Source organism: Trichoderma gamsii (assembly GCF_001481775.2).
Source record: "Trichoderma gamsii strain T6085 chromosome Unknown Scaffold_4.2, whole genome shotgun sequence".
Taxonomy (NCBI): Eukaryota; Fungi; Ascomycota; class Sordariomycetes; order Hypocreales; family Hypocreaceae; genus Trichoderma; species Trichoderma gamsii.
Window position 1 is genome coordinate 499,590 of NW_020171341.1, and position 23,873 is coordinate 523,462.

Here is a 23,873-nt window from a genome sequence, read left to right on the forward strand (position 1 = left end):
AGCATGGGCTCCGTTGCCGGACCAGCACGAACGACGGGCTCGTATGAAGCAAGCAGTATGTAGTATGTAGGGCCGGCAAGGACGAGACGCATGTGCGGGAGCAGCAGCATGTAGGCAGGCTATCCCGTCTTGTCTTGTCCTGTCTAGTAGTAGGTAGCCATGTATGGAGCATGCATGTCTGTATGAGATGTATGTACGAAGCATGCAGGACCTACATCCGGAACAGCCAGGCATACTGTACTGTATGTAGGTAGGTCGGTACAGTATTATGGCAGGTAAGGCAAGGCAAGGTGAGGCAAGGCAAGGCAAGGCAAGGCAGGGCAGGGCAGGGCAGGGGAGGGGAGGGGAGCACTGAGAAAGCGTAGCGTGTGAGTTGTGAGCGTGTGAGTGGGCTTGTCAATCGAGGCCGGGCTCAAATGTGGACAAGGCTGTATCAGGATCAAGGCAAGGGAGCGGAGAGAGAGACAGGCAGGCTTGCAGGCGGTTAGCCAGGCAAGGGGAGAAACGAGCATCAGCTGGGGGAATGAAGGAAATACGCGCGCACACAGGGCTTGGGCCGAAGCACGCACACATATCGATGTACGATGTAAGAAGAGGAGGATACTGCACACATGGGGGGGTGTGGGAAGCGTGTTGGAGGCTGGAGGTTGGAGAGGGCAAATGAGAGACAGAAGCCAGTGGCAGAGAGGGGCTGAGATAGAGTTGGGGAGAGATGAGACGGGGCATCGTCAAAGACAAGAATGCAGATGAGACTGAGCAACATGCAGACAGGACGACAGACAGACATACCGTGGCGATCCACGACGCTCTCGAGAACGCGCAGTTTGTGGCGCAGCATGTCGAGCTCTCCCGGCAGGCTGAGACTGAGACTGGGCCTGCGACTGTGACTGTGACAGCCAGGGCGAGGGCCCAGCAGGGCGGCCAGCCTGGCCTGGATATCAGCCTGTTGGTCCAGCAGGTGGCCGACGGCAGCGTCGACGTCGAGATCCAGATCTGGGGTTGGGCCGGCCATTGCTCGCGGTGCGTTTGCCGGGTGTCGTTGCTGCTGCAGTTGCTGCTGCCGTTACTGTTGTTGGTGTTGATGCTGTTTGCTCGCTTTTTATTTGCTGTCAACGCAGCTGGCTTCGGTTCTGTTCTTTTCTGTTTCGGCTACAATATCACCAAGCCTCAGAAACATGCTGTCAGCGCCGAATCTGCCGTGTCCATGGCTTGCGTCTTGTCTTGAGGCAGGGCAGCTGAAAGGAGGCGAAAGCGGCAGGCGGCCCAGCAAAGAGCAAGCTGAAGAGGAGCAAAAGAGAAATGAATGGAAAAAGAGACGCTCCTAGCGAATAGAGGCTCCCCGGGTTTGCTTGCTTCCCTTGAGATGGACTTTGGAGCCCAGACACGCCTTTGCCTTGTCTCTTTTTTTCTGCTAGCACAACCAGTTGAAGCTCCCGCTCAATCACTCTTCAAGAGCTAGTCTTGCCTTGTTTGATATCTCGACTTTTTCCTTGCGTCCTTTGCTAAAGCCTCTCTGTCTTATTCTTCTTCTTCTTCTTCTTCTTCTTCTCTTCTGTCTTCTCTTCGTGCCTCTTGCTTCCTTGTTCACCTGCTGCCGGACTCGCGAACAATTTTCTCACTCGCATCTCTTCTCCTTTCGACGCTGCACGCCCACCTGCCACCCCTTTGCCCCCCCCCCCTCTCCCCTGCATCTGCTGTCTATTGGGGCCATTTCGCGGGAATTGCGGGCTGGGGTGTTTTATCAATAGGGCGGTGCGGGTGGGTTTATGCTGCTCGAGGTGCGCGGGTGGCAGGTACTCCATACAAAAGCGCAACGGTTTTCCTCTCTGGCCTTGTTCAGTCTCCCTCTGTTCCCTTCTTGGCCTCGCGAGGATTGCTGGCGGTACACGTTACAAGACAGGTGGGGCGCAGCCTTGCAGGTACGGCATCCGATTAGGCGCCGCGTCGTACTCCAGACGTAGCGCGTACTTGGGCCACGGGCCCTTTGGCCGCCCGACGGTAAGTACCGATAACGCCGCCGGTACGGAAGCGAGCGCGCACAGACTGCGCCTGGGCTGGCGTCGCTCGGGTCGGTGCCGCGTACCAGTTACCCGCAACCTCGCCGTCGCAATCGCTGTACTGTGCCAGTGCCAGTGCCAGCGCCAGTGCCTGTGCCAGTGCCTGACGCAGCGGTCCTCGAGCCGCCAACTGGTGCTCTGGCCGCACACCCACTTCTGCAGACCGAGAGGCTCCATAATCCAGGTATGATTCGAGCTGGACGGCCTGGGCGGCATGTCTCACGCGGGGTGTGGGAGTGAGGGTGGATGCGGGTGCGGGTGAGCGAGCAGAGGCCAGGGTTGAGCACTTACAGCAGTAGGTAGGACCGTTGGACGGCACTGTGTTTGGGGCCGCCAGCCTTGCTGGACGCGGCACCGTGTCTGAGACGCTCGGAGCATGCCATGTGGACAGGACGATGCACGAGGTGTACAAGCACCGTCTGTCTTGGCTGTACGATATTGCTATCCGCCTTGGGTACCGGCTTGTACAGGCAGAGCCGTGGGCGGCCACAGGAGCACTGTATGTATCTGTGCTCGGGATGCGATCCTCCGCGCTACTAGCTGAGAGAAGGGCTGGATCTGTGCCACTTTGCGAAGACGCGAACCTTGGCCTCAATCTTGCTCGGCTGCAATAATACTCCGGAACGGTGAAACGAGGGCAAAGAAGAGAAAAGAAAAGGCGCTTCGGAATACATCCGGGCGACACTAAAATAAGACGAGAAACACACAAGGCCAAAAGAACAGGCAAGGGGTCGCAAAAGGTCGCAAAAGCGGCTGGTGCACAAGCTCCCGACAAGCCACCCCCAAAAAGCCGCCTGCACCGTTTTCTGTCTGTTTATTCCCCCTTCCATCCCATCCCATCCCACCCACCACCCATCGCCTCTTGCTCTGATGCCGCTGCGGCGAATCGGCCGCCCTGTCTCTGTGTCTGGTGCTCAGTGTACAGTATCTGCCCGCGTCTGTCCGCAGCACCCGGTATGGAAGGTCGTAGTCAATTAGTAAATCAGTCAATCAGCCCAAAATCAACCCATCTGTGCGTATCGCGCGTTTTGCAGGGTGGTTATCAAAGACAGAAGAGTGGCAGTACAGAATCAATATTACTACTAGTAGTACAAGCATACCGCACCAACTTACTGCCTCATGTAAGGTATCGGTACAGTACCTCATACACACGGCATCTCCCCGCTGACCCCCTACATCTGCTCACGGCAACAGCTTCGCTCACGGGCAGGCCAGTTCAAGTACGGCTAGGTACTACCATCTATACTGTAAAAGCAGTCAGATATCAAATCTCACCAACACAGCTCTCGTCTGCCCTTACATTTGGAGATGAGCATGAGATGGATAGCATCAAAACTTTTTTACCGCTAGTAGCCATCGAGCTCCACCCATTGCACGTTGGCTCCCCGACTCGAGTCGCAGAAACGAAACTCTATCACCACAGACGCAAACACAAACAAGAAACCCCCCGTCCAGCTATACCGTTATGGAGCAGCACAGCAGCACCACGCAGCACCACCATGACCATCGCGGCTAGCCTGAAATGCGCAGCCGGAAATGGTGTTTCTTATTTCTGCTGCCTGTGAGACCCCCCTCCCCCTCTTCTCCCTCTTCCTCTTGCTCTTGCTCTGCCTGGGTAGGTTAGCAGGTATTTTTCCTCTCCTTGTTATCTTCGTCTCCTTTTTTTTTTCTCTCTCTTCTTCTAACTTCAGCTTGCCTCAGTCTCAGCTCCCTCAATTTTCTGTAGGTTGTCTGCCTCTTCCTTTACACTCACGCCTCCTACTGTTCCATCACTCGTATACTTGCTTGCCCGTGTATATAAACTCTGATACAGCTCGTACTAGAGCCGACTACTAACCCAAAATGCTTATCCAGATGGTACTGCAGTTGGCCTAGTACGCGTACTAAGACGTCTTGAGCGTGGTACGTGCGCAGCTTCTGGCCGCACCCTTGCAGGGCTCCAGGGCTTGGACTTTTAATCACATACCGCCTCGCCTCACCTGTCACCCCAGCGCCACGACCTGACTTGACAAGCTCGCCCATGCAAGCCTTGCTCGTCCCATAGACCCAGTCGCGGTGCCAGTCCCGCTCGCCCAGCCGGCCATTCAGCCAGCCAGCCAGCCATCCCGCCCAGCGACTGCACGCCGTCCAGCTGCTAGCCTGGCTCCAGACGCGATGCTACCTTTGCAAGCACGCAGGTGTGATTTGGCCCGGTCAGCTAGCCAGCAGCAATGCCATCATGCAAACCACCGCTGGCTTCTGTTTCTTCTTTCTTCTTCTCTCGCTAATGCTGATGCTGCACTGTAGGTATGCTTGCTTGATTGCTTGATTGCTTGCTTGCTTGCTTGCTTGCGTCCTCTCAGACACAAAGCCCCTCCTTTCCCCCGTCCCGTACGGTACGGGATTAACGGCCGCTCCACACGCCGATCCAGAACGCGACAAAGTCTTCTGCTCTGCCGCTCAGTCAATCAGAGCCGTTTCATGACATCGCTTAGACGACGGCCGACGTTGGTTCCTCAACGGCCTCAACTCTAGCACCGTACCGTACGAGTACGAGCAGATACTTATGCCTACCAGAAGTTATTCCCACTCCCTAGTCTGGTACAACAAGTCCGGCATCTGCCATAACGGACACTTCGCCTCGTCTACGGGATTCAGCTAGCAAAACTCCATGCCCGGCACAGGGACCCAAGGGCCTCCAACACACATCCGCGCCATTCTCGAACGTCCAACCTGAAGCCTTAGCGCCTTTAGCCCACGGCACATTTTTTCTCTCTTTTCTCTTTTCTGCAACCCTGCAGCCCAGCCAGGCCCAGCAGAATCCACGGGCACACACGCACCCACACCCGCGCACACAGCTCGTGCATCAGCGTCCTGGCGCCCTCGCCCTCTGCGACAAACGCCGACTCGTCCCGTTCCTTTTTCGCCACACGCCAGAATCCCCTTCTACTCACTCAAAGTCCCCGTCCATCATGCCCCTTCTCCATCATTCCCACATTGGGCTAGAGCCGACGCTCAGACCCAGAAACCCTTCTCCACGCTAAAACACTTGTGCCGGACCTGCTCCACCCCCAAACAGGAAATTCCAGCCCAAGAGCCTGGCAAATTAAAATCGAGCGAGCTCGAGAAGGAAAAAATAAAGAGGCCGAGAAGCAACGAAGAGGGTGTGAGGGGACTAGGCAAAAACATCCTAGTCCATACTGTACTAGCACTGCTGCTGGTTAATCAAAGCAGAACAGCTGTCCATGCCAGCGCTGCGTCAGACCCCCCAAGAAGAAGGAAAAGACAGACCACTCGCCTCTCCCCGGTTGGCCAAGATGCGCGAAAAGGCGCCCCTCTCCGGCACTGCTGCCCCCTTCGCTCAGGCCTACAGTACAGTGAAACCCGCTTTCTCGAGTCCCCATAATTCCGCTCAAGTGATGACGATGCCGGCCCTGTCGTCGGTTGATGCTGCTGCCACTGCGTACAGTATACGGGGGGCATGTGCGTCCATGCATACAAGCATTGATGATATGATGCGATGCGATGCGATGCGATGCGATGCCACTGTCACTATCTCCCTATCTAAACACCGACCGCCCATATCTAGGTAATCTCATTACATTATGGCATCCATATTTTGCCATCTCATTAACGCCTCACGAGAAGAGGGGGGGAGGGGGGGTTGCTGTTGTCAATATGAGTAAGTTATATGAGCATGTTTGCAGACACGAGTAAGTTAGTCTCATATACGAGGCCTTGTGTTGACATTACGGGTACTTGTAGTATTTCTAGTTCTACTAATTCGCATGTAGATATAGGTGTGCGAAGCGTGTAGTGGCTGAGGAATGGAACTGGCGAGTAAGTCCCGAGTCCCGACGAAGGTGTATGTACGTATTGGTGAGTGAGTGATATTTGCATATCTACCCCAAAGGACTACAACACAGTATAACAACCTACTCTTCGCAATCTCGTATTGCAAATTACTACTGAAAGAAGCAGGCTACTTATCGCAACTAGCCTACCATATGGAGTCATTGAATGCAGTGGCAAGGTAGCAAAGAAAGAGGAAAGCAGCTACGACGACGATGATGAGATACCAAAAGGACCAAACAGTATAGGAAGAAGAAAGCAAACAAAACAAGCAAGACAAAGCAAGGCAGTCATATTACAGCCTGCATTCCGAGGTCATACTAGGGTAGTACGCAGTAGCAGTGCTACTACAAGTATTGATAATTGATACCTATTCCCTTGCAAGCCCTGGTCCTTCGTACATGAATGGATACAAGAATGGACGGCGTCGCAATGATGATGCCGCGTCGCATATATGTATGTATGTACATGCTCGTATGCAAGAGGGCTGCGATACCCGGTCAAGGTAGCACCAGGCAAACAATTTGACATGTCCCAACATCCAGTCCATCCATGGCATTGGATGCGTCAATGCTCCCCAAGACCAGGACCAGGTTCCTATCACAGCTGCGTCTTTCCTCTTCTCCATCTTTTTTTTTTCCCCATTCACCTTTCTTCCATACACACGCACACGCACATACAAGTATGTGTGCATATATACGTCCAGTCCACAGGCTGACTGAAACCCCCGTCTTTATCGCCTTTGCTCCATACTCCAGCGATCCCGTCTTGTTCAATGTCGTATTCTATCCCACGTCCAAGCGCTGACTGCCGCCTGCAACTGCAGCAAGGCCCTCTACTGTACCTCTCTCCTCTCTTGTCCGTCTCTCTCTAACTCTCTCTTTCTCTCTCTCTTTCTCGCTCGCTCACTCCGCTCTCCACTCACAGCCCGATCGATCAGCAGAAGGATAACCCCTGTTTCGCCTCCTTGTTTATTTTGCTCCTCATTCTTATCCTCTCGCTGTACTTGCCCAGGTAGGCATACACGTGCTCTATCCATCTACTGTATGAATCGGTATCACCATAAACGGTCCATGGTCTATAACCAGGGGATATCACGTCAGTTCAAACATGGTACATGGCCTTGTTCGGAGACAATCCCGCCCAATGCCCATTCGTCCGATTTTTTTTTTTTTTTTTTTTTTACCTCATCTCGCATTGCCCGCCTGATGTCATGCTATATATTGTTGTACGGCTTTTAAAACATCGCAAGTGTATGTGCATACATTTTGCAGACCTGGTCCTGCGGCATGCATCTTACAGCTTAGCGCCAATGAAGCACCGAGGTATATTCCCAGGCAGGCAGTTTCACTTACCACTACCACCTTGGCTATGCCGCTTTTACTGCACAAAGCTGCTCTCCATGCCACTAAGGCCCATGTACGGTTAGTACTATTCGTAGTATCGAGGCATACGAGCTGGGCTCTCTTCATCATCTTCTTCTTCTCTCGGACTTTGTTCTGTCTCCCATTGAACATCATCGGACATTGAATATCATCGGAATTAAAAACTAGTACTAGTAGTAATCAAGTAGGGTATTACATGCTATGAGCCATACTGATTAAAGAAAATTAAGACTAAAGGAAATCTTAAAAGGTTTAACAAATTCAAGCAAATGACGCTACACCGTGTAATAGGTCGTACGTGTAGTAGCTTCTAAGCTCATGTTGAATGAAGGGCACGGCCTCTTTTCTTTTCTTCGTTTCATCTGATTTCCCATTCGCTGCCATGCCATGCCATTCCCTATATTTCGCCATACTGATAGTAATACCGCAAACTCGTCGAGAAAATCCCCAATGGCTGTCTCTCCTTTCATCTCAAAAGACAGGCGCCAATTCCAATCCGTGTCTAAGGAAAATGCAAGACGGAGGGAAGAATAAAAATAAAACAAGTACCCACCAGCGCCGGATGCCATCTTTGCGCCTCACACCCCTGCGAGAAGACTGTGTTGTTGCCGTCTAACCCTCCCTCCCTATCTCTCTCTCTGTGTGTCTGTTTCGTCACCGCCACATTCGAAAGGTGTCCATTAGCTAATGTTACCCAGCGATAGTCTGTAATGCGTGGGATGAGTTGCAGGGTCTGCTTTTTGACCCCCCTGGCTTCATCTTTCTTTTTATTTCTTGCTTTATGGCACATCTCCCCTCTATTCGTCTCGCGACCACGTCTTCTCTCGGAGAGGCTTCTCCTCGCCCTTCTTCTCACGACTTCCGTCCGCCTCAGCCTTGTAGGCCCAGTACTCGCCGAGCCTCAGCTCAGCGTATGAGGCATAGTCGAAGGCAATGTGCGAGATAGTAGCTTGGATCAAGGCCCAGATACCCCAATAGAAGCCGGGGACTCCGCGGAAGACATCCACCTCCTGCATGAGCTTATCAGTCTCTTCTTGTACGTCCATGGGCGTGGCTGAAAGCTTGGCATATGCTGCAATGTATTCGCGGATAAAGGCATATCGCTGCGACCGGGTTGGGATGGCTGCATAGTCGCAGTCATACCCTGCAAACTCGGCAAAGTGGTTGGAAATGTCAAACGCAGCCGGTGACGGTGTAGCGTATTCGTAGTCGATGAAGCTCACGGAAAGCTCCTGACCGGGCTCGCGGTGGATAATGATGTTTGCGCTGAGCAAATCGCAATGGGCAAAGACCAGCTGTACAATTACATGTTTGGTTAGCAGGGACACACGCATGTCGGGAACGGGTGGAAGGAATACATACCCCATTGTGCCCCAGTCCTGGGCGCTGGCTGAGCTTCTCAATCATCTCCTCCAGCTCCCGCTGCAGCAGGGCCTGTCTCTCGCGCTGCTGCTCCGTCTCCGTTGGCAGGGCCAGGATCCATTTCTGCATAGTCGACCAGAGGTTGGGGATCGGCTTGCCCGCTGCAGCCTTGACGATCATGGCCTTGCGGCTGTCGTCTTCTTCGGAGCTGCCGTCTGCTGCAGGCGCCTCTCCCTTGATTGCCGAGTCGGGTAGACACGGCACTGTGGCATGCCACTGGGCCAGCCTTCGAGCAACAGCTGCAATCAGCGCCGGATCGGAGAGGTCCTTGGCCTGGGCAACGGTGCCGGGCACGAAGCGGTAGAGCATGCCATTGGCAAAGCGCGCCAGCAGCTCCGGCGCCAGGCCGTGCTTCATCAGCAGCTCGTGGTTCGCGGCCTCGCGTTCTCGGTCGATAATCACGGCGGTGCCATTGCCGTAGGCGCGCAGCAGCACGGCATCCCGGTCCACCTCGGCCTTGGACAGGCCCGGCTGCCGATGGACGGCCTTGAGCAGCGTGTTAGTGATGCCGTCGGTGAAGCGGATGAAGTCGATGTCGTCTCTGGTCCATTGGGGAAACAGGCTTTGGATGAGCCTCAGGGCCGATTCTTGTGAGTCGCTGCTGTCGTAGGTGATGGGGAGGAATCTGACGTGCCCGTGGGCAGCGCCGCTGGTGGTGGCAGCTGGAGACATGGTTTGTTGGAGGATGGTGTGGCGAAAGGCGGAGAGAGGGATCAAGTTGGGGATGGTAGAAGTAGAAATCGAAATAGACGGGGAGCAATGGATCACGCGCGGGGCGAAGCTTTCATCTAACGGTTCTTTCTCAACTCTAGTCTCTATACTGGGCTTTGGACCATGGGTTTGCGAGGCTGTTTAGGGTTGATAATGAAGTTGGGCCAGAGTCAGGGGCTTCTGCGTCTCTTCTGTCGACTACAGGCAAGCTGGAGGGGTCGCTGCGGTGTCGAGAGTGCGACAATAGAGAGTGCGACAATAGACTCGCAACACAAGAGCAAGCGGAATGGTATTGTATTGGCCAAGCCGATATGTTTTGTTGCTTCAGTAGGTAGCACTTGTGGCGCGGTGATGCTGAGGCGACTCCAAGCAAGCTGGTTTTTGTATTCCCTCAAAGGACCGGCGAATGGACGGAGGCGCACAAACAATGGGAGAATCGCACACGACCTGTTGCCCTCCCCAGCCGTTGGCGTTTTTTGTGTGAGAAAAAGACTTAAAGGAGCGTCAAATAGGGCGGGCCGCTTGTGGAAGGGTACGCATGTGATGGTGGCCAGAAACGAGGAGACGGGCCAAATTAGGGGCTTGGGGCGAGGCGGGCGGCGAATCAACGGATCGGCCTGGGGGTCTGCGCTGGAGCCGGTACGTTGGGGCTATCGATGCTCGAGCCTGCAGGGTCCAATAACGCCGGACGCAGGGCACAAATAGCTGTTGAAGCTGTTGAAGCTGTTGAAGCTGAAGTATTAGGGATACCCTGTATGTAGCGCCACTGGAGTTGGCACGCGAGGATGCCGAATTTTTGTTGGGAGTGCGGATATGGGATTGGCAGCACGAGATCCCTGTCAGCTGGCCAAGCGCAAAGTCCAACGCATGTACTTTTCAGCGTCTTCAATTCGTGAAATCTACTGCCACAGTACTTTGCACGTGCTTTTGGAACGTGACTGCGCTAGCGATAGGCATTAAATTGCTTTTAGCAGAGGTCCCTTAAAACTGAACGCCCGATGAATCTGTTCACCGCCTTGCTGAAGAGCGCTCGTTTGTGTGCTTGTATTGATGTAGATAGGAAGAGACAGACAGCAAGAGGTGTAGACAAGAGGTGTAGAGGCGAGGCTCCTCGCGCGCTGACGTCAATCCTCACAGAGATAGAAATGACACATCGGATCTATACTCCCGCGCCTTTCACAACAGGTGCATGATAGATGGGTGGATGAATTAATCACCAGCAAAGGGGACGTCATTGCTCTCGGCTGGGGACTGGCAAGGCTGCGTCTAGAAGCGTCCATTTTGAGTCTGAGCTGCAAAAAGCCCCTGTTGAAAAGTACATGTAGTATCGATGCCCTGTGATGAGGTGCCGCGTTAATTGCTAAAGGCACCGAGATACAGGGACCTTTGCAGCGGAGGGTCGCAAGTTTAGGCCCTTCTCCAGCTGCCCCGCACTCGCTACCGGCTGTGGTACAAGATTTGGGGGGCCAGAAGCTGGCTGCTGCTTCGTAAGGCTTTGTACCACTGTACTTGGGGCCTACTGTACGCAATGAGCGGGCGTTGGAAGTACCTTGATAGCAAACTCAGCTTGATGCAGGTTAGCGATGGCTTAACGCTTCAACAACCTCCATCGTCAACACCAACCCGGCAGCGTCTTGGCCATCACGGGAGCCTCAAGAGATAAGGAGCCATCGGAGCTACTAAATACTACCGAGCACTTATACTCTCAATTTACTGCTAGTGGCCCATCAGCATCATCACTGCTGCTCATCTCCCACAGCAAGGCCGGTGCAGACTCATTTCGTGTCCCTCCCCGGCAAGCAGCGCCTTCACAACCACAGCCGGGATTGCTAGGGGCCGTCGCATCATGTAAGGCGGCCTCCTGTCCGCGGAATCTGCAGCCATGTCCTGCGTCAACGATGAAAACTTCGTGGCCGTCGCGCTCGTCATCAACCGCTCTCGCGACGGGCCCGCCTTCGTCTTCCACTATCCCTCCCATGTTTCGGCGCTCTCCAATCTCGCCGACAAGGCCAAGGACGTGGACGCCGAGGACGTGCTTTTTGAGCGCCTGTCACAGTCTTCTGGCGCTGAGCCCGCGCCGGAGCCCTCCGAGAACCGTGGCGCTATTCGTGATGATCACTACGTGACCGAATCGGGATCGCAAGTCGTGCCATGGGAACATGTAGCCGGCTTTCCAGCCCGTGATCTTGCCGGCATCTTGACTCCTGCTCGGTCCTATCACAAGAAGCTTTTCCAGCTCTCTCTCGACCCGCTGCTCTGCGTCTCTTACCCCATCCATGTACCTGAGAATGGCAAGTGGAAGAAGCCCAAAAAGGCCAGCAAGGCAAAGGCTGCCAAGGACCTTGATGAGGGCATCGCACCAGACGAGCCCAACCCTCCCGTGCGTGTGACCAAGGCCGAGCCAAGCAAAGAAAAGGCTAAAGAGGGCAAGAAGGATGAGACGGAAGAAGAGAAGCGAAGCTCCATGACCATGTTCAACTTGGTCTTCTTCCTGAATCCCAAGAAGCATGAAACCAGGGAGCTCGTGGACTCTTTGTATTCCAACATTGTGAAAAAGGTCAACAAAGCGTACCAGTACAGCCAACAGCACAGCGAGTTTGTATGGAAGGAGTCTAAACGCATCCTCGCCGCAAAAGACAGAGCTCGTGAAGAAAGTGAGTAACTCCTCGGTTTTATAAGCCACAAGGCAAATAGACGGAAACTAAAAAACATTGATGCAGAAAAGAAGATGAGTGCTCTATGGAAAGAATTAACCCAAAACTCCTCATTGGCAGCGTCCATGCGTGAAATCTACGACGCCGTCTCTCAGAACAGGATTGCCACTTTGCATCTGGATACTGTCGATGGCATCCTGACACCGTCTGTTCAGATCCCCGTCCCCCTATTCGTTGCGGATCTACCTCCGGAAGACGACGAGCGGCATCGCGGGCTTTGGCTCACCACGGCGAATGCCTTCCTAAGCCAGGATGCCCTCGAAGAGCCGGGGTTCTTGGATCGCAACTTTGCTCTCCTGCTCACAGACGATGAAAAGAAGATTGTCGCTGAGCTGGGGAATGATCGGGATCCCACCGCTTCGTCCATGGCTGAGTTTGCGCGGCTCTCCAAGCCGACAATGTCGTAAGTCTTTTGACGACTCAATTTGCACTCGTCCTCTTTGTACTAACTGATCCTCTCTCTTCAAGCTTCTATCAAGTGGGCCAAAGCAACACCCTGACTCTGGATCAAGTCCGCAAGTACGCCCAGCACTTCATCTTTTGGCGCCGTGCCATGGCCATCCCGCCACTTCATCCTCGTGACATCTACATGGTCTCTCCAAACTGCGACCTTGAGAGGCTATCTCAAGATGCCCAAGACTGGCAGACGGCCTTTCCTCTGGCTCCGCCTCTGCCGACATTCCTAGCTGAGCTCTCCGTCATGCCTCGGCCTTATAAATTCATCACTCCCAGCAAGGCTCACCGACCGCTCTATCTCCGCATGCTTGCTTGGTTGATGCGAGGCGGCTGGGTGACCCAGCTCTGCACGTTTGCCTACGTCGTTGTATGGCCGGAAATATTGTACGAGGTTGACTACGAGATCGAAGCAGAGGAACTCGGCGTTGCCACCTCCTCAGTCGACGGAACCGACACCACTAGCATCCACACCGCCCAAAGCACTCTGGATGGGCAATCCACACACTCATCACTCACATCGCCGCCGCCACAACTACCTTCACAGCAGCAACCACAGCAATCACAGACCCAGGCACAGGCACAGCCAAACATGCCCAACCCATCCACCACATCCGCAGCCGAACACTCCGCCGAAATGGCCCGCCTCGAGCGCATCGCCATGAAGGCCCACCGCGAACTCGCCGACAAAGCCACCGCCCACGCCCGCAAAGTCGCCCCCGTCGCAACCACTAACCCGTCCCTCAACGAAGCGCCTCATCTCGCCGGCCTCACGCCGCACATCATCGTCGACCCCAAAAAGGCCACGGGTAAAGAGTCGCGGTACCTCTCTGCCATTGCGCGGCGCTTCAAAGACGAGGAGCACCGCTCGGCGTGGCAGCTCATGTGTAAATACTTTGATGGGCGGTGTGCGTTGGAGAGAATCGCTCTGCAGGAGGACATGAAGCGGAAGAAGACGTGGACGCTGGTGACGAGTATGAGAGAGTACCTTTTGACTACAAGACATTGGTGAAACTACCTGAGATAGTTTTAAGACCTTAATCAATTGCTAGTACTTGGATGTTACTATAGTTCTTGAATACGCACTAATAGAAACACGTTACATGAGTTGAAAAGGGGCACAAGAGAAGGCTTTCGTAGCAAAAAGAGGACATAAAAGTAAGTCATTTATTGGTCATGAGTGGTATCTGAAGTAATGTAAGAAATTGAAAACAGCAAAGCAGTCAAGAGGATGCAAAGAGATGTTGATAGGTTAAAGAAATTAAGTAAGTATATAGATGTGTAATCCTCCAAATAAAGCCTAAAGAAGAAAAAAAGAAGAAAATGTCAGAAAAAAAAGGAAAGATGGGCTGTGTATCAGCAGTTCAATCATCAATCATATCCCTAAAATCTCTTCTCCAGAAGAAGCGACCAAAGTCGGGCCCCTTATCATGAGAAAAGAAAAAGAGGGCATGAAAGCCCAAAGTCCAGTCATAAGGGGAGAAACATCTCACTCTGAGAGCCTATGTCCCTTCTGTATCGTGCCCGCCAAAGCAAAACCAGCAAAACCAAATACATATCTCATAAAGGGTTGTAGTAGATACCAATACAGCCTGTAACAGCTATAAAGGCACATGTGTATATATGTATAAGAGGAAAAAAAAAAGGGAGAGGCTTGAGCGTATCAAAAACGTCGATAGCGAAGAGTGACTCGCAACTCCTTAGTACCGCAATGCAATATATGAAAAAGCAAAGAAAAACAGGCGTGGTAAAACAACCAGGAAAGCAAATAGACTCAATCCATCCTATTTATAAAAAGCCGTGCCAAAAAAGCCGTTGCCTATAGCAAACACCCTATCACTCCAAAAAAAGACGAGGCCCTGCCGGTGTGATAGATGACACCTAAAACGCCGCCAGTATGGGCACTCGGACATGTTCTTCTTGAAACGCCAGAGTGATGCAAATTTCCTCCTTCCCAAGACGTTGACTGCTAACGCAGAAGCAAACATCGCCAGACGGAGTAAGAAAAAAAAGGAAAAGGGTACCAAAACACACAAGATAGAAGGAGGTGGATAAACGCGATAAGAAGTCAAACATCTTAGCCGCGAATAGCCATCTATTGAGTGAGATCCATATCATACTCGTCTTCTTCCTTGAAGTTGATAGGCCCATTGGGGTCATCGTCCGCCCAGAAGTGTACACCGTCTCCAATATCGCCGGGCATGCCACCACTGCCACTACCCTCAGGGGTGATGCCTACTGAGTCAAGATTGGCGCCCATGTCGTGGGTAGTAGGCTCACCGTGGTAATCAGTGTGGTGAGGCACCCTGAGGCCACTGCCAGACGTACGGGAGTATTCAAAGGTTGACGGGTTGTTCTTGGATATGGCATCCATGAGCTCGGACTGCATGCGGCGTTCATCGTCGCTTTGTTCAAAAGGCAGTTGACCTCCCAAGTCGGCGATGGTGTGAATCAGCTCTTCCTGTTGCTGCAGCTTGAGATGCAGCATCCACATCAGATCTCGAGTCCAGCTGACAGCACCATTGAGAATGTCGCCCTTGTTAGGGCCCTTGTCTTTATCCTCGATGGGAAGGCCAGTTGTGATATTGCCAGCGCCAGAGCCAGTAGCTCTGCGAGCGCCTGGTCCGGCTAGCCCAGAGGTAGCGTTTACACCGGTGAGGGTAGGTGAGAGAGGTGTGCCGTTGGAAATCAGTTTGCGAACTTTTTCGTCTTCCAGTCTGTGTCCAGGGACGAGCTTGCTGAGATCTTGGATGCGCTCGTTGATGTTGTCGCGGCGACGACGCTCAACGAGGTTGTGGGATTCACGACGACGCTTCCTCTTCATTTCCTGGGTAGACATGGCGCCACCAGGTCCCACTCCAAGCTTGGCTGGCATAGAAGTGCCGCCTTTCATCATCACCTCGTTAATCTGCACCATGTTTGGCTGCATAGGAGACGAAAATCCAGAATTGAAAGAGGCTGGAATGCTTCCGCTAGGAGTCTGGAGCCATTGGCCCGACGGCGACTTGTCTGCTCTAAGAGACTGAGGGCCAAAGCCGGGAGAATCATGTGCACTTCCGATGGGAATGCCGTGCATGCTATTGGTCTTGGGAGTCATTGGTGTTCTAGTGTTGGAGGCTTTCCTCTGCATCTGAACCGACATGCGGGCGGCCCTCGCTTTGGCGTTGAGGTAGCTGGGATCAGTTCCGTCTGCCATGTCAGCGGCAGCCAGAGGAGACTGCGAGTAGGACAATGGTGACTGCAGATTGCCGAGAGTGCGGTAGTGTGTGTTGCCGTATGCATACGGGCTCTGGATGGGGTCCCCATCTGGAGTGTTTGAGTAGCCGTTCATTTGAGCGGCGTCGATTTGTAAACCAGAACCGCGGTGTGACTGGAAGTTGTTCTGGTAAGTCATGCTCAAGCCATGAAAGTCTTGGCCTTGGCCGTGAAGGCCAGATTGTCCGTCTGAGGCGAGGCCATCAAGCAGCTCATCATCGCCGAATACGGCAGAGCCGCTCGAGAAGCCATTTGTGTTGGAGTTTGTATTGTAGTTATTGTTGGCGAAAGACGGGGAGTATGTTCCCGACATGGCCAACTCGTTGGGATCGATATGGCTATTATTGGGGCCAGACCCAAACTGGGTGAAGCCGTGCTGGGCCATCGCAATAAAAGGTCGATTCCTTGATCGACACAGATGGCTCACAGTTGGCTAATATGAGATGGAAACAAGACTTTGTATCGTTATTTGCTCGTTTAGTGGTTCAAGGTGCTCTTTCAATGCGCTTTGTTGATTGCTTGATGGGGCGACCGGGAGCGGTCTCGGAATTCTGAAGATCGGCGAGAAATGCCTGAACAAGGAGCGGTTTGCAGGCTACAAGAGGGGAGGGAAAAAAAAGGTCAGAAAGTTTTGCCCAGTTAAATATGCCCAGAGCCTGCGCGATCCAACGAATGCTGATCAAAGGGCCGGCGGCAACGACGGAGCCTTTGGGCTTGACGTGGCGCAACACCGGAAGAGCAACAACGGAGGATGCCGTTTGAATACGTAGGAGGGGCTGACAAAAGAAGAGGGACTAACTCTGAGACCAAAAAAAGGGCACGTTTAGCCCTTTGTCTTGCTAGTAACGTTGCTAGATGATCGATTCGATGCAGAAAGGCGAAGCGCGAGATTTGTCCACCGTATCCAGGACAGATGGGCGCAGTGTCTGAGAGAGCTGAGATGCGAGCGTCGGAGGGGTTTGGCGACGATTGCTTTTTGTGAGCAAGGGCCGAAGTCGTTCGGCAATGCGCTGTGCGAAGAAAAAAAATAAATAGTGCAGGGTACAAGCAGTAGCCGGTCGATGGGAGGGGCGGAAATGGCGGGCTGCTGTGTAACTAGCTGGGGTGCAGGCGGTGACGGGCGCTTGGGAATCCGCAATATGCGCAGTCAGAAACCAAGCAGCGATGACGATGTGGAGGTGATGAAGCCTCAGTGGAAGCAACACGGAGCAAATCACAGCGAGGCCTGCACTGCGCGGTTTATTATTAGCTTGCTGGGTTGCGGCCAAGTGGTGCGCTGAGCCTTGGATGGAGGAGGGACCGGTGGTGGTAGGTGGTGAGTGGTGAGGGGAAGAGACGGGCCAAGATCTGCCCACAGCGGGATGGGCGCGGCTCTAATGTTCTTTTGACCTCTCGTGAGGGGTGTTGCAGCGAGCCCAGATGCGATGCCACCTGCGGGGAGAGGAGAATGAGGGAGAATGTGAGGGGGATGCAGAGGGAGGGATGCAGAAGAAGGGATGGAGGGACCGACGACCTCAGCCGCTTCGACTTACCAAGTATGGATGTTGTTATAGGTACCTGGGAGTGGAGGTGACAGTCGTGAGTTGTAGGTATCGTACGGGATATCGTATGTATCTCGCAGCTCAGCGGTATTTGTATGCGCGAATCAGGTATTCCGCAAGGGTAGCGCGGCAACTGCTCCGACAAAATACAGAAAAAAAAACGTCTTTATGTCGGCGTATTCATAAAAAGCACCCAAATATGCATGCAATATGTCTTCAATGTTCCGTCGCGGCGGTAGGATGGCTTGGCGCCTGTCTGGTTTGGTAAGCGGGCTGCGAAACCCTGCGCGCCGCGTAGCACAATGACGAAAGGGTGAGGTTGGCCCACCGTCTCTAAATAGAAGTCAACCACCTAAACAAGGCGGCTAGAAGGCTGCTGGAAAGAGTCGCTCGGGGAGAGGAGAGCGAGAGAGTTTCGGTGCGCCGGGGAGGCTGCGGGCACTAGCAGGAGGATGAAGCTGCTCGCCGGATGGAGTAATAGTAATCCGGTATTATTGGCGGCAGCACTGCAACGGATGCGCGTATATGCGAGCTGTGCAGATATGCTGTGCAGGAGATGAGAGGTGCGTGGTGAGCGAGATGGCGAGTAATGGGATGCAGAAACCAAGATCAACCGGCGCTGTTTGCGGTGGGACGGGGCGCTCAAATATTGAATCCTGGCCTTTGCGTCTTTGGCTGTGCCCCGTGCAATAGCAGCTGGACTGGAGCAGTGATACCGACTGCTGTTCTGGTGGGGGGAGGGGAAGGAAGATAGCGAGATCTTTCGCCTTTGCCTGGAGCTGCGTTAGCAAAGCCCCTGCTAGTGCAGATGGGCTAGACGCCAAGACGCACGACTTCTCGGATCTGTCTCTAGTAATCGCCCTCTAGCAGGCGAGCTGAAGGGACTTGTGGCCGAGCGTGCAGCAGTAGCTGGAGAATTGTTCGGCTCGAAGGAACACGGTAGCGGTAGCGGCAATAGCGCGGTGTGATTATTTGGCGGTTATTGGCAGGCCAAAATGAAAGGCTGTTTAAAGTAGGTAGTTGAGTGTAGGATGGATGGATGGGCAGAAGAGCAGGCGGGCGCCTGGTGGTGGTGGCCGCGATGAGCTGATAGGCCGCTGGGCGGTGTCAAGTGCTTGGGAGCTTGCGATTCTTATTCTTCTGCTGGCCCTCTGCCTTTTGTTTAAACTCTGTCGCCTGCAGCCTTACTCTCACTCGCAACCGGGCTGCTGGCGAATAAGGACGCGGCGTAGGACTGGATTATGCCCGATGGAGAAGCCTAGCTGACGACGATCAAAGGGCCAGACAAAGCAATAACTCGTGTTAGTTTCGGTTCGGTAGCTAACCCTCCATTCGGTTCGCTCTAGTTGCCGCTTTTCGATGGCCTGGCCGGTGGTGTCCCAGATGTGGTCTAGTAGCTGATGCTGATATCCGGTTTTGCGCTGATTGTTGCTCGAGGACTCGTACGGGTATACACAGATGCAAGTGCTTATACATATATGTACGTGATGAGACGGGCCAAAGCTTAGTAGCAGCTACCTGACTTGCTGTTGTCGTTGGCTGAAGCGTAGTAGGTATGAGTCGGGCCGTGCGGGCTGTCTTTTGGTTATCAGTATGTGGTAGAGCTTTAGGCTGCAGCTTTATATACAAACTTTGTGCTTTGTTGCCTTGCCTGTTCCGGGTGCTGTTTTTTTTTTTTTTTGGCAGAGGCAGACGCAACGAGTTAATCAAGGCAAAGCCAAAGAAGAATAAAGCAATGGGTAGCGCGGACAGATGCACAATGATAGAGAATATGGATCATTTCAAATCTCCATTCGAAAACTCGGCAGCAAGGTACCCGAGCCTCAGTTTTATAATCGCCGCCGGTAGCTAAAAATACCGAGACTCTAGTACGCGAAAAGCATCGATGCTTGCTTCGTCTTCTGACTTGCCTAGGGCGCGCGAGATGGTGGCCCGTACCCATCTCTCTACTTTCAGCATCCACACCCCCCGTTGCTACATACTTACAAAGAGGGAGGGGGACAGGCGTATAGGTAGGTAAGTACGAACCAGGTCGAGCGTGACTTGACTTATCAACCGCGTCCCTCGCTATAAACCCGGGGCCTCTTCCCATCGCCCACCGTTGTGAACCATTGCAGTGTCTCGCCTGGTCATGCGTTCCCAGCCCTTCCGCGAACCAGATACCGCTCTGGCCACGCGGTCATGTAAGGCACCGGTTGCAGAGGTCAGCCACGATGTCGATGACGATGACGATCTGTTTCTGCACTCTTCTGCCCTCTTCTGCTTCATTCTCCAGGCTCCGCTTCAACCGTGGCGGTGCTTCGTGTTGGGCTGAGCTGAGTATCGGATACAGACACATACAGTACGCATAACTACCAAGGTAGGCAGATCAAGCCAGGTTCAGGCACGCTCGCCAAAGATAAAGAGACTAAATGTGTCTGGGTGTGGTGTACACGGAATACGGAGTACGGAATACGGAGTACGGAGCGGCAGGCGCTGCAGCCAACTCAAGCCTCATCCGGCCAACTGCCCAAGGCAGGTATTTGCCTTTTCACGATAGGCTGCCGTTTCAAGGAAGCGATCAGCATGGGGGAGAAAAGAAATAGGTCTTGGTCAACGCCTTTTGCTTTCATGGAATGCAGAAACCTCTCCCCCACGCTACCATGCCCCGTCGCCGTTGCACCAAGACATGCTCGCTTGTGCTCAATGACGTTGTGGCCTTATCGCTATCGTCCTATCCATGCCGAGGTGAGCGGCATTCGCTAGCGGCATTCTCACCTTGGGGAGATTTTAGAGCTCGAGCTCGCTGAACCCCAGCGGTGCTACCACCCCGTAGTTGCGCCCTGGCCCCAGTGCTGCCAATCATGTGCCCCCTCCAACGACGTATCGACTTCCATCCCACACCCCCAGTTTCTGGCCCAAACCTCCACCCGTCAAACATCTCGCTCCCGCTGCCAGATTTCACATCCCGACCTGCTGTGGCCATCGTCGACGCCCTCGACCGCTTCGACCGCTGCTCTAGCTCTCCCCCACCATCCATTGCCGCCCGTGCTCGTCCAGCGGTACGCGCGGTCGCGATCTCTCCCGACGCGGCCGCTGCCTCGTGCCCGTTTGTCGCCTCACGACAGCTCCAGCGCCTGTAGGCTTCTCTCGTTCTCTCGCCCCATCCACCCTCCATCTCGCTTGCGCCAGTGTCTCGTCGAGCTACTCTTCCCCAAGCCACATTCTGCGCTTCTATACATATTTGATCATGCCCCCTGACTGACCATGTCTCTAGTGGAGCTAGCAGTTTCTAAGCTCTTAGGGCTGTCATCTCTCTGCTATTGTTGATCGAGAGACAAGAGGCCCCCCCTCCCATCCGTCTCTTGCATTTGCCGTTTGACTTGAAGGCTTTGCCGTGTCGATCGGGTGTTCTAATTGCCCGCCGCTGCTGTCAAACTTTGGGGATACGAGTTTCGGCCGTACTATGGCTTCCGCGAGTTTTCGAGATTCCATCAACTCCCTGGGCTGGAGTCGTCGTCAAGATGCGCCCATCACAACAACACAGCAGTCATCTGGCCTCTTATCCTCTCTCCAGAGTCTGAATCCCTTCCAGGATCGTGGATATACGATTCTTCCCACATCGGAAGGTCCTGGAGCACCTCTGCCGGCGCCCAGTCGGCGTGAAGAAGAGGAAGGCTGGTTCGTTTGTGAGTCAATCTGGGCATTGTCCCATCATCCACATCGCAGGCAACCCCCCCTGCAGGCAAAAACATGTGCATTGCAGCTCTAGCTCGGACTTAAGATGCTGCATGTGATGCAGATGCTACGCCTCGTGGCTAGATGTAGCTAACATGGAGTAGTGAGTCGATGGGATCGCATGCTGGTATTTGCCTTTTGCAATCTCGCTGCCGCTGCCTGTTTCGTCATCTGCTTCACCCTCTTCCCTGTCCTTTCTCTGAGACCACGCAAATTTGTGATTCTGTAAGTCTTGGATGACGTCGTCCTCTCCCCTTGACAATTGCTGCTCGCCCACCTTTTGCTGCTGCTTCGACCCCTCTGCTCCCCAACAATCCAACCTTGACACCTGCCACACCCATTCACACAAGCATGCACACAATATATGCACGGCTGGAGTTCTCGGTAGACGGTATTTGCATGAATTACCTGCATGCGTCTATACCTGCCGGAGCCAATACCCCTTGTACAAGCATTTGCGCAGCGCTAACCCCCCACTTAGATGGACGGTTGGATCGGCACTCTTCCTGGCATCTTTTGCTGCCGTTATGGGACCTATGAATTACATCTATCACCTTTTCTCCACGCCTAGACTGCCATTTACCGCTGCCTACTTTGGATCCATAGCAATGACCCTCGTGTTTGCTATCAAGGTATGTTGAACTCCAACAAGCAGGAAAGAGAAGTGGAAGAGAATTGGCTTGGCTGCAACATAATTAGAAGAGGTGTGCTAACATAAACAAGGTCCATAGCACCATTCTCACCCTTTTCGCGTCCTTGATTCAACTTGCTGCTCTGATTTGGTATCTGGTCAGCTATTTCCCGATGGGCTCCACGGGTTTGCGCCTGGCTACTTCGTTCGGAGCAAGACAAGCGACTGCATGGCTTTCCGGGTGAGTGCTGGCCAATACGTGTTAGCAAGCGGGGGTTCCATCAGTCCACCGATATAAAAGTGACCCCCCATGATGTTCCTTTGATAGGATTCTGTTACTTTATTTTGTAATGCTTATGGATATATGTAATCATGTGAGGAGTCTGGCTAAAGCTGCAAATCATTTCATGAACAGCCAGTTGCTGAGAAGTGGCCCATTCTGGCGACGAGCGTAAATCTGATAAGAAGCATACTATGTATAATCTAGAAAATTTACCGATAACCGTCGATCAACTTGATGCATGAGGATACCCTCCTCTAGGGGCTACTGATGCATAAATCTCCCCGAGTATGGGCTAAAAACACGGCACATCTTAACCACGTGCCGGGAATTTGCATATAGACTGGCAAAATGGACCGCCAACGAGAGGTCACCTGCCATATTAGAGGCCTTTGGATACAGCAGCAGCCGGTAGGAGGCGTGATTGTGATTGGCCATCTTGGACATCCTCTGCGCTCTGTACCACCCATTATCCCTTTGATGGCTGTCATGCTGGGTGATCCCCCAGGTACTAGTACCGTATAACAATGGAATGAGATGCGCAACACGCCGGTACCTACCTTAGCAGATTCTTTGCACGTCGAATGGGAGACGCCGCATGTCCAAATGAGCATAAATTTAGTGCTACTAGTAGAGTTTGTGCAACGTGCCAGAGCGACACGCCGCTTAAACGCCGTTTCTGTCTCTGCTGGTCGTTGGGGCGCCATCTCCGAGTGCCGCAACTCTGCCCAAAGGTAAGAGGCTGGTATGCAGATTGTACCTGTACTGCCCTAATGCTGGAAAACAGTGGCCGTAGCTTAGTACTTATTTCGCCAGAGGTAGCACTACGTCAAGGCGCCCAGACAAAGCGCAAGCCACAGTCTCTGCCATGAAGCAAACAAATCCTTAGTACAAGTACGGCTGTATGTGTAAGCGCCGGAGGAGCCATATCCGTAAGTTAGTTCCTGTACTGGGCTGGGAAGGGGGACAAAAAAGGAGTCCATGTCCATGGGGCATCTGCGTGCAAATGCGGAAACAGGAAACTGAGCTGAGATGAGCTTGCTGCGGTCTGCTACTCAAGTTGCTTTTTTTCTTTGACCTGGCATCGCTTTTTGTGACGCCCGCAAAAAGGAGGGTGGGTGGTCAAATGTTGCGTTGCAAGCAAGAATCTGCCACTACCAGGTATGAGACAAGGCGCCTCGGCAAAGATGACTCTTACGATGACTGCGGCCCACGTATTACTCGTAATATGGCAGCCAGGCAGGTTTCCTGTATTACTATTACTACTAGTATTAGCAACAGGTGGTCGCATTTGCGTCTCACCAAACGTGTTCCTGCTTGTGTGCTCCTCCACATTTAAAGTACCGCTACCTTGTCATGGGGCGCATGAGAGATTTAAAAAGCAGGCGCGGCAAATGCCAGGCTTGATGTACCTTGGTTAGTCTTGAGGGGGGAGGAGAGAGGAGACAGAACATGCCAACCATCGATGACAGTTCCGGCGTCTACTTTTATTCTCCTACATTTAGAGGAAATTTGAAAAATTAGTGCCCGCTCCATGTGATCGATCTCGGGATATCGCTTGTCGATAAGAGCGATAAGGGATAAGGGATACCTGATCTATATCAAGAAAAGATATAATGGATCGGGAACACCATCCATGATGAATGGGCAGAGTGTCGTGATAACGCGGGCGATCTCCCGGCACGGCACACAGCCTGTTGATCACGGAAACAAGCAAAAAAAGACAGGCCCGGGGGGGGCTTGGTAGGTACATTCATTATGCACGGCCGCAAAGAGAAAGTCGAAAGCCTCACCTTTTCTCGGGCTGCCAATAAGAAGAATTGCCCACAATCAGAGCTACATGCGACCCGACCGCAAGCCCCGAACAAAACGCAAC

At 53.2% G+C, this 23,873-nt stretch overlaps 5 protein-coding genes across 5 annotated transcripts; 2 read left to right on the plus strand and 3 right to left on the minus strand.

Moving 5' to 3' along the window:
- Positions 1–1,932: 1,932 nt before the first annotated feature.
- TGAM01_v201618 (hypothetical protein) lies at positions 1,933–2,731 on the minus strand (the record flags this gene model as incomplete). The annotated part of the gene is made up of 2 exons (XM_018809418.1): positions 1,933–2,343; positions 2,642–2,731. 2 exons carry the CDS (start codon positions 2,729–2,731, stop codon positions 1,933–1,935), a joined length of 501 nt encoding a protein of 166 aa, XP_018657397.1.
- Positions 2,732–8,070: 5,339 nt separating this feature from the next.
- Positions 8,071–9,367, minus strand: TGAM01_v201619 (hypothetical protein; the record flags this gene model as incomplete). Its single annotated transcript, XM_018809419.1, has 2 exons — positions 8,071–8,568; positions 8,636–9,367. The coding sequence occupies 2 exons, from the start codon at positions 9,365–9,367 to the stop codon at positions 8,071–8,073; spliced, it is 1,230 nt and encodes a 409-aa protein (XP_018657398.1).
- A 1,921-nt stretch (positions 9,368–11,288) lies between these two features.
- Positions 11,289–13,614, plus strand: TGAM01_v201620 (hypothetical protein; the record flags this gene model as incomplete). Its single annotated transcript, XM_018809420.1, has 4 exons — positions 11,289–12,060; positions 12,127–12,523; positions 12,589–13,547; positions 13,601–13,614. 4 exons carry the CDS (start codon positions 11,289–11,291, stop codon positions 13,612–13,614), a joined length of 2,142 nt encoding a protein of 713 aa, XP_018657399.1.
- Positions 13,615–14,668: 1,054 nt separating this feature from the next.
- Positions 14,669–16,213, minus strand: TGAM01_v201621 (hypothetical protein; the record flags this gene model as incomplete). The annotated part of the gene is made up of 1 exon (XM_018809421.1): positions 14,669–16,213. One exon carries the CDS (start codon positions 16,211–16,213, stop codon positions 14,669–14,671), a length of 1,545 nt encoding a protein of 514 aa, XP_018657400.1.
- A 3,999-nt stretch (positions 16,214–20,212) lies between these two features.
- Positions 20,213–20,644, plus strand: TGAM01_v201622 (hypothetical protein; the record flags this gene model as incomplete). Its single annotated transcript, XM_024548802.1, has 2 exons — positions 20,213–20,487; positions 20,626–20,644. 2 exons carry the CDS (start codon positions 20,213–20,215, stop codon positions 20,642–20,644), a joined length of 294 nt encoding a protein of 97 aa, XP_024406413.1.
- Between the last annotated feature and the right edge of the window lie 3,229 nt (positions 20,645–23,873).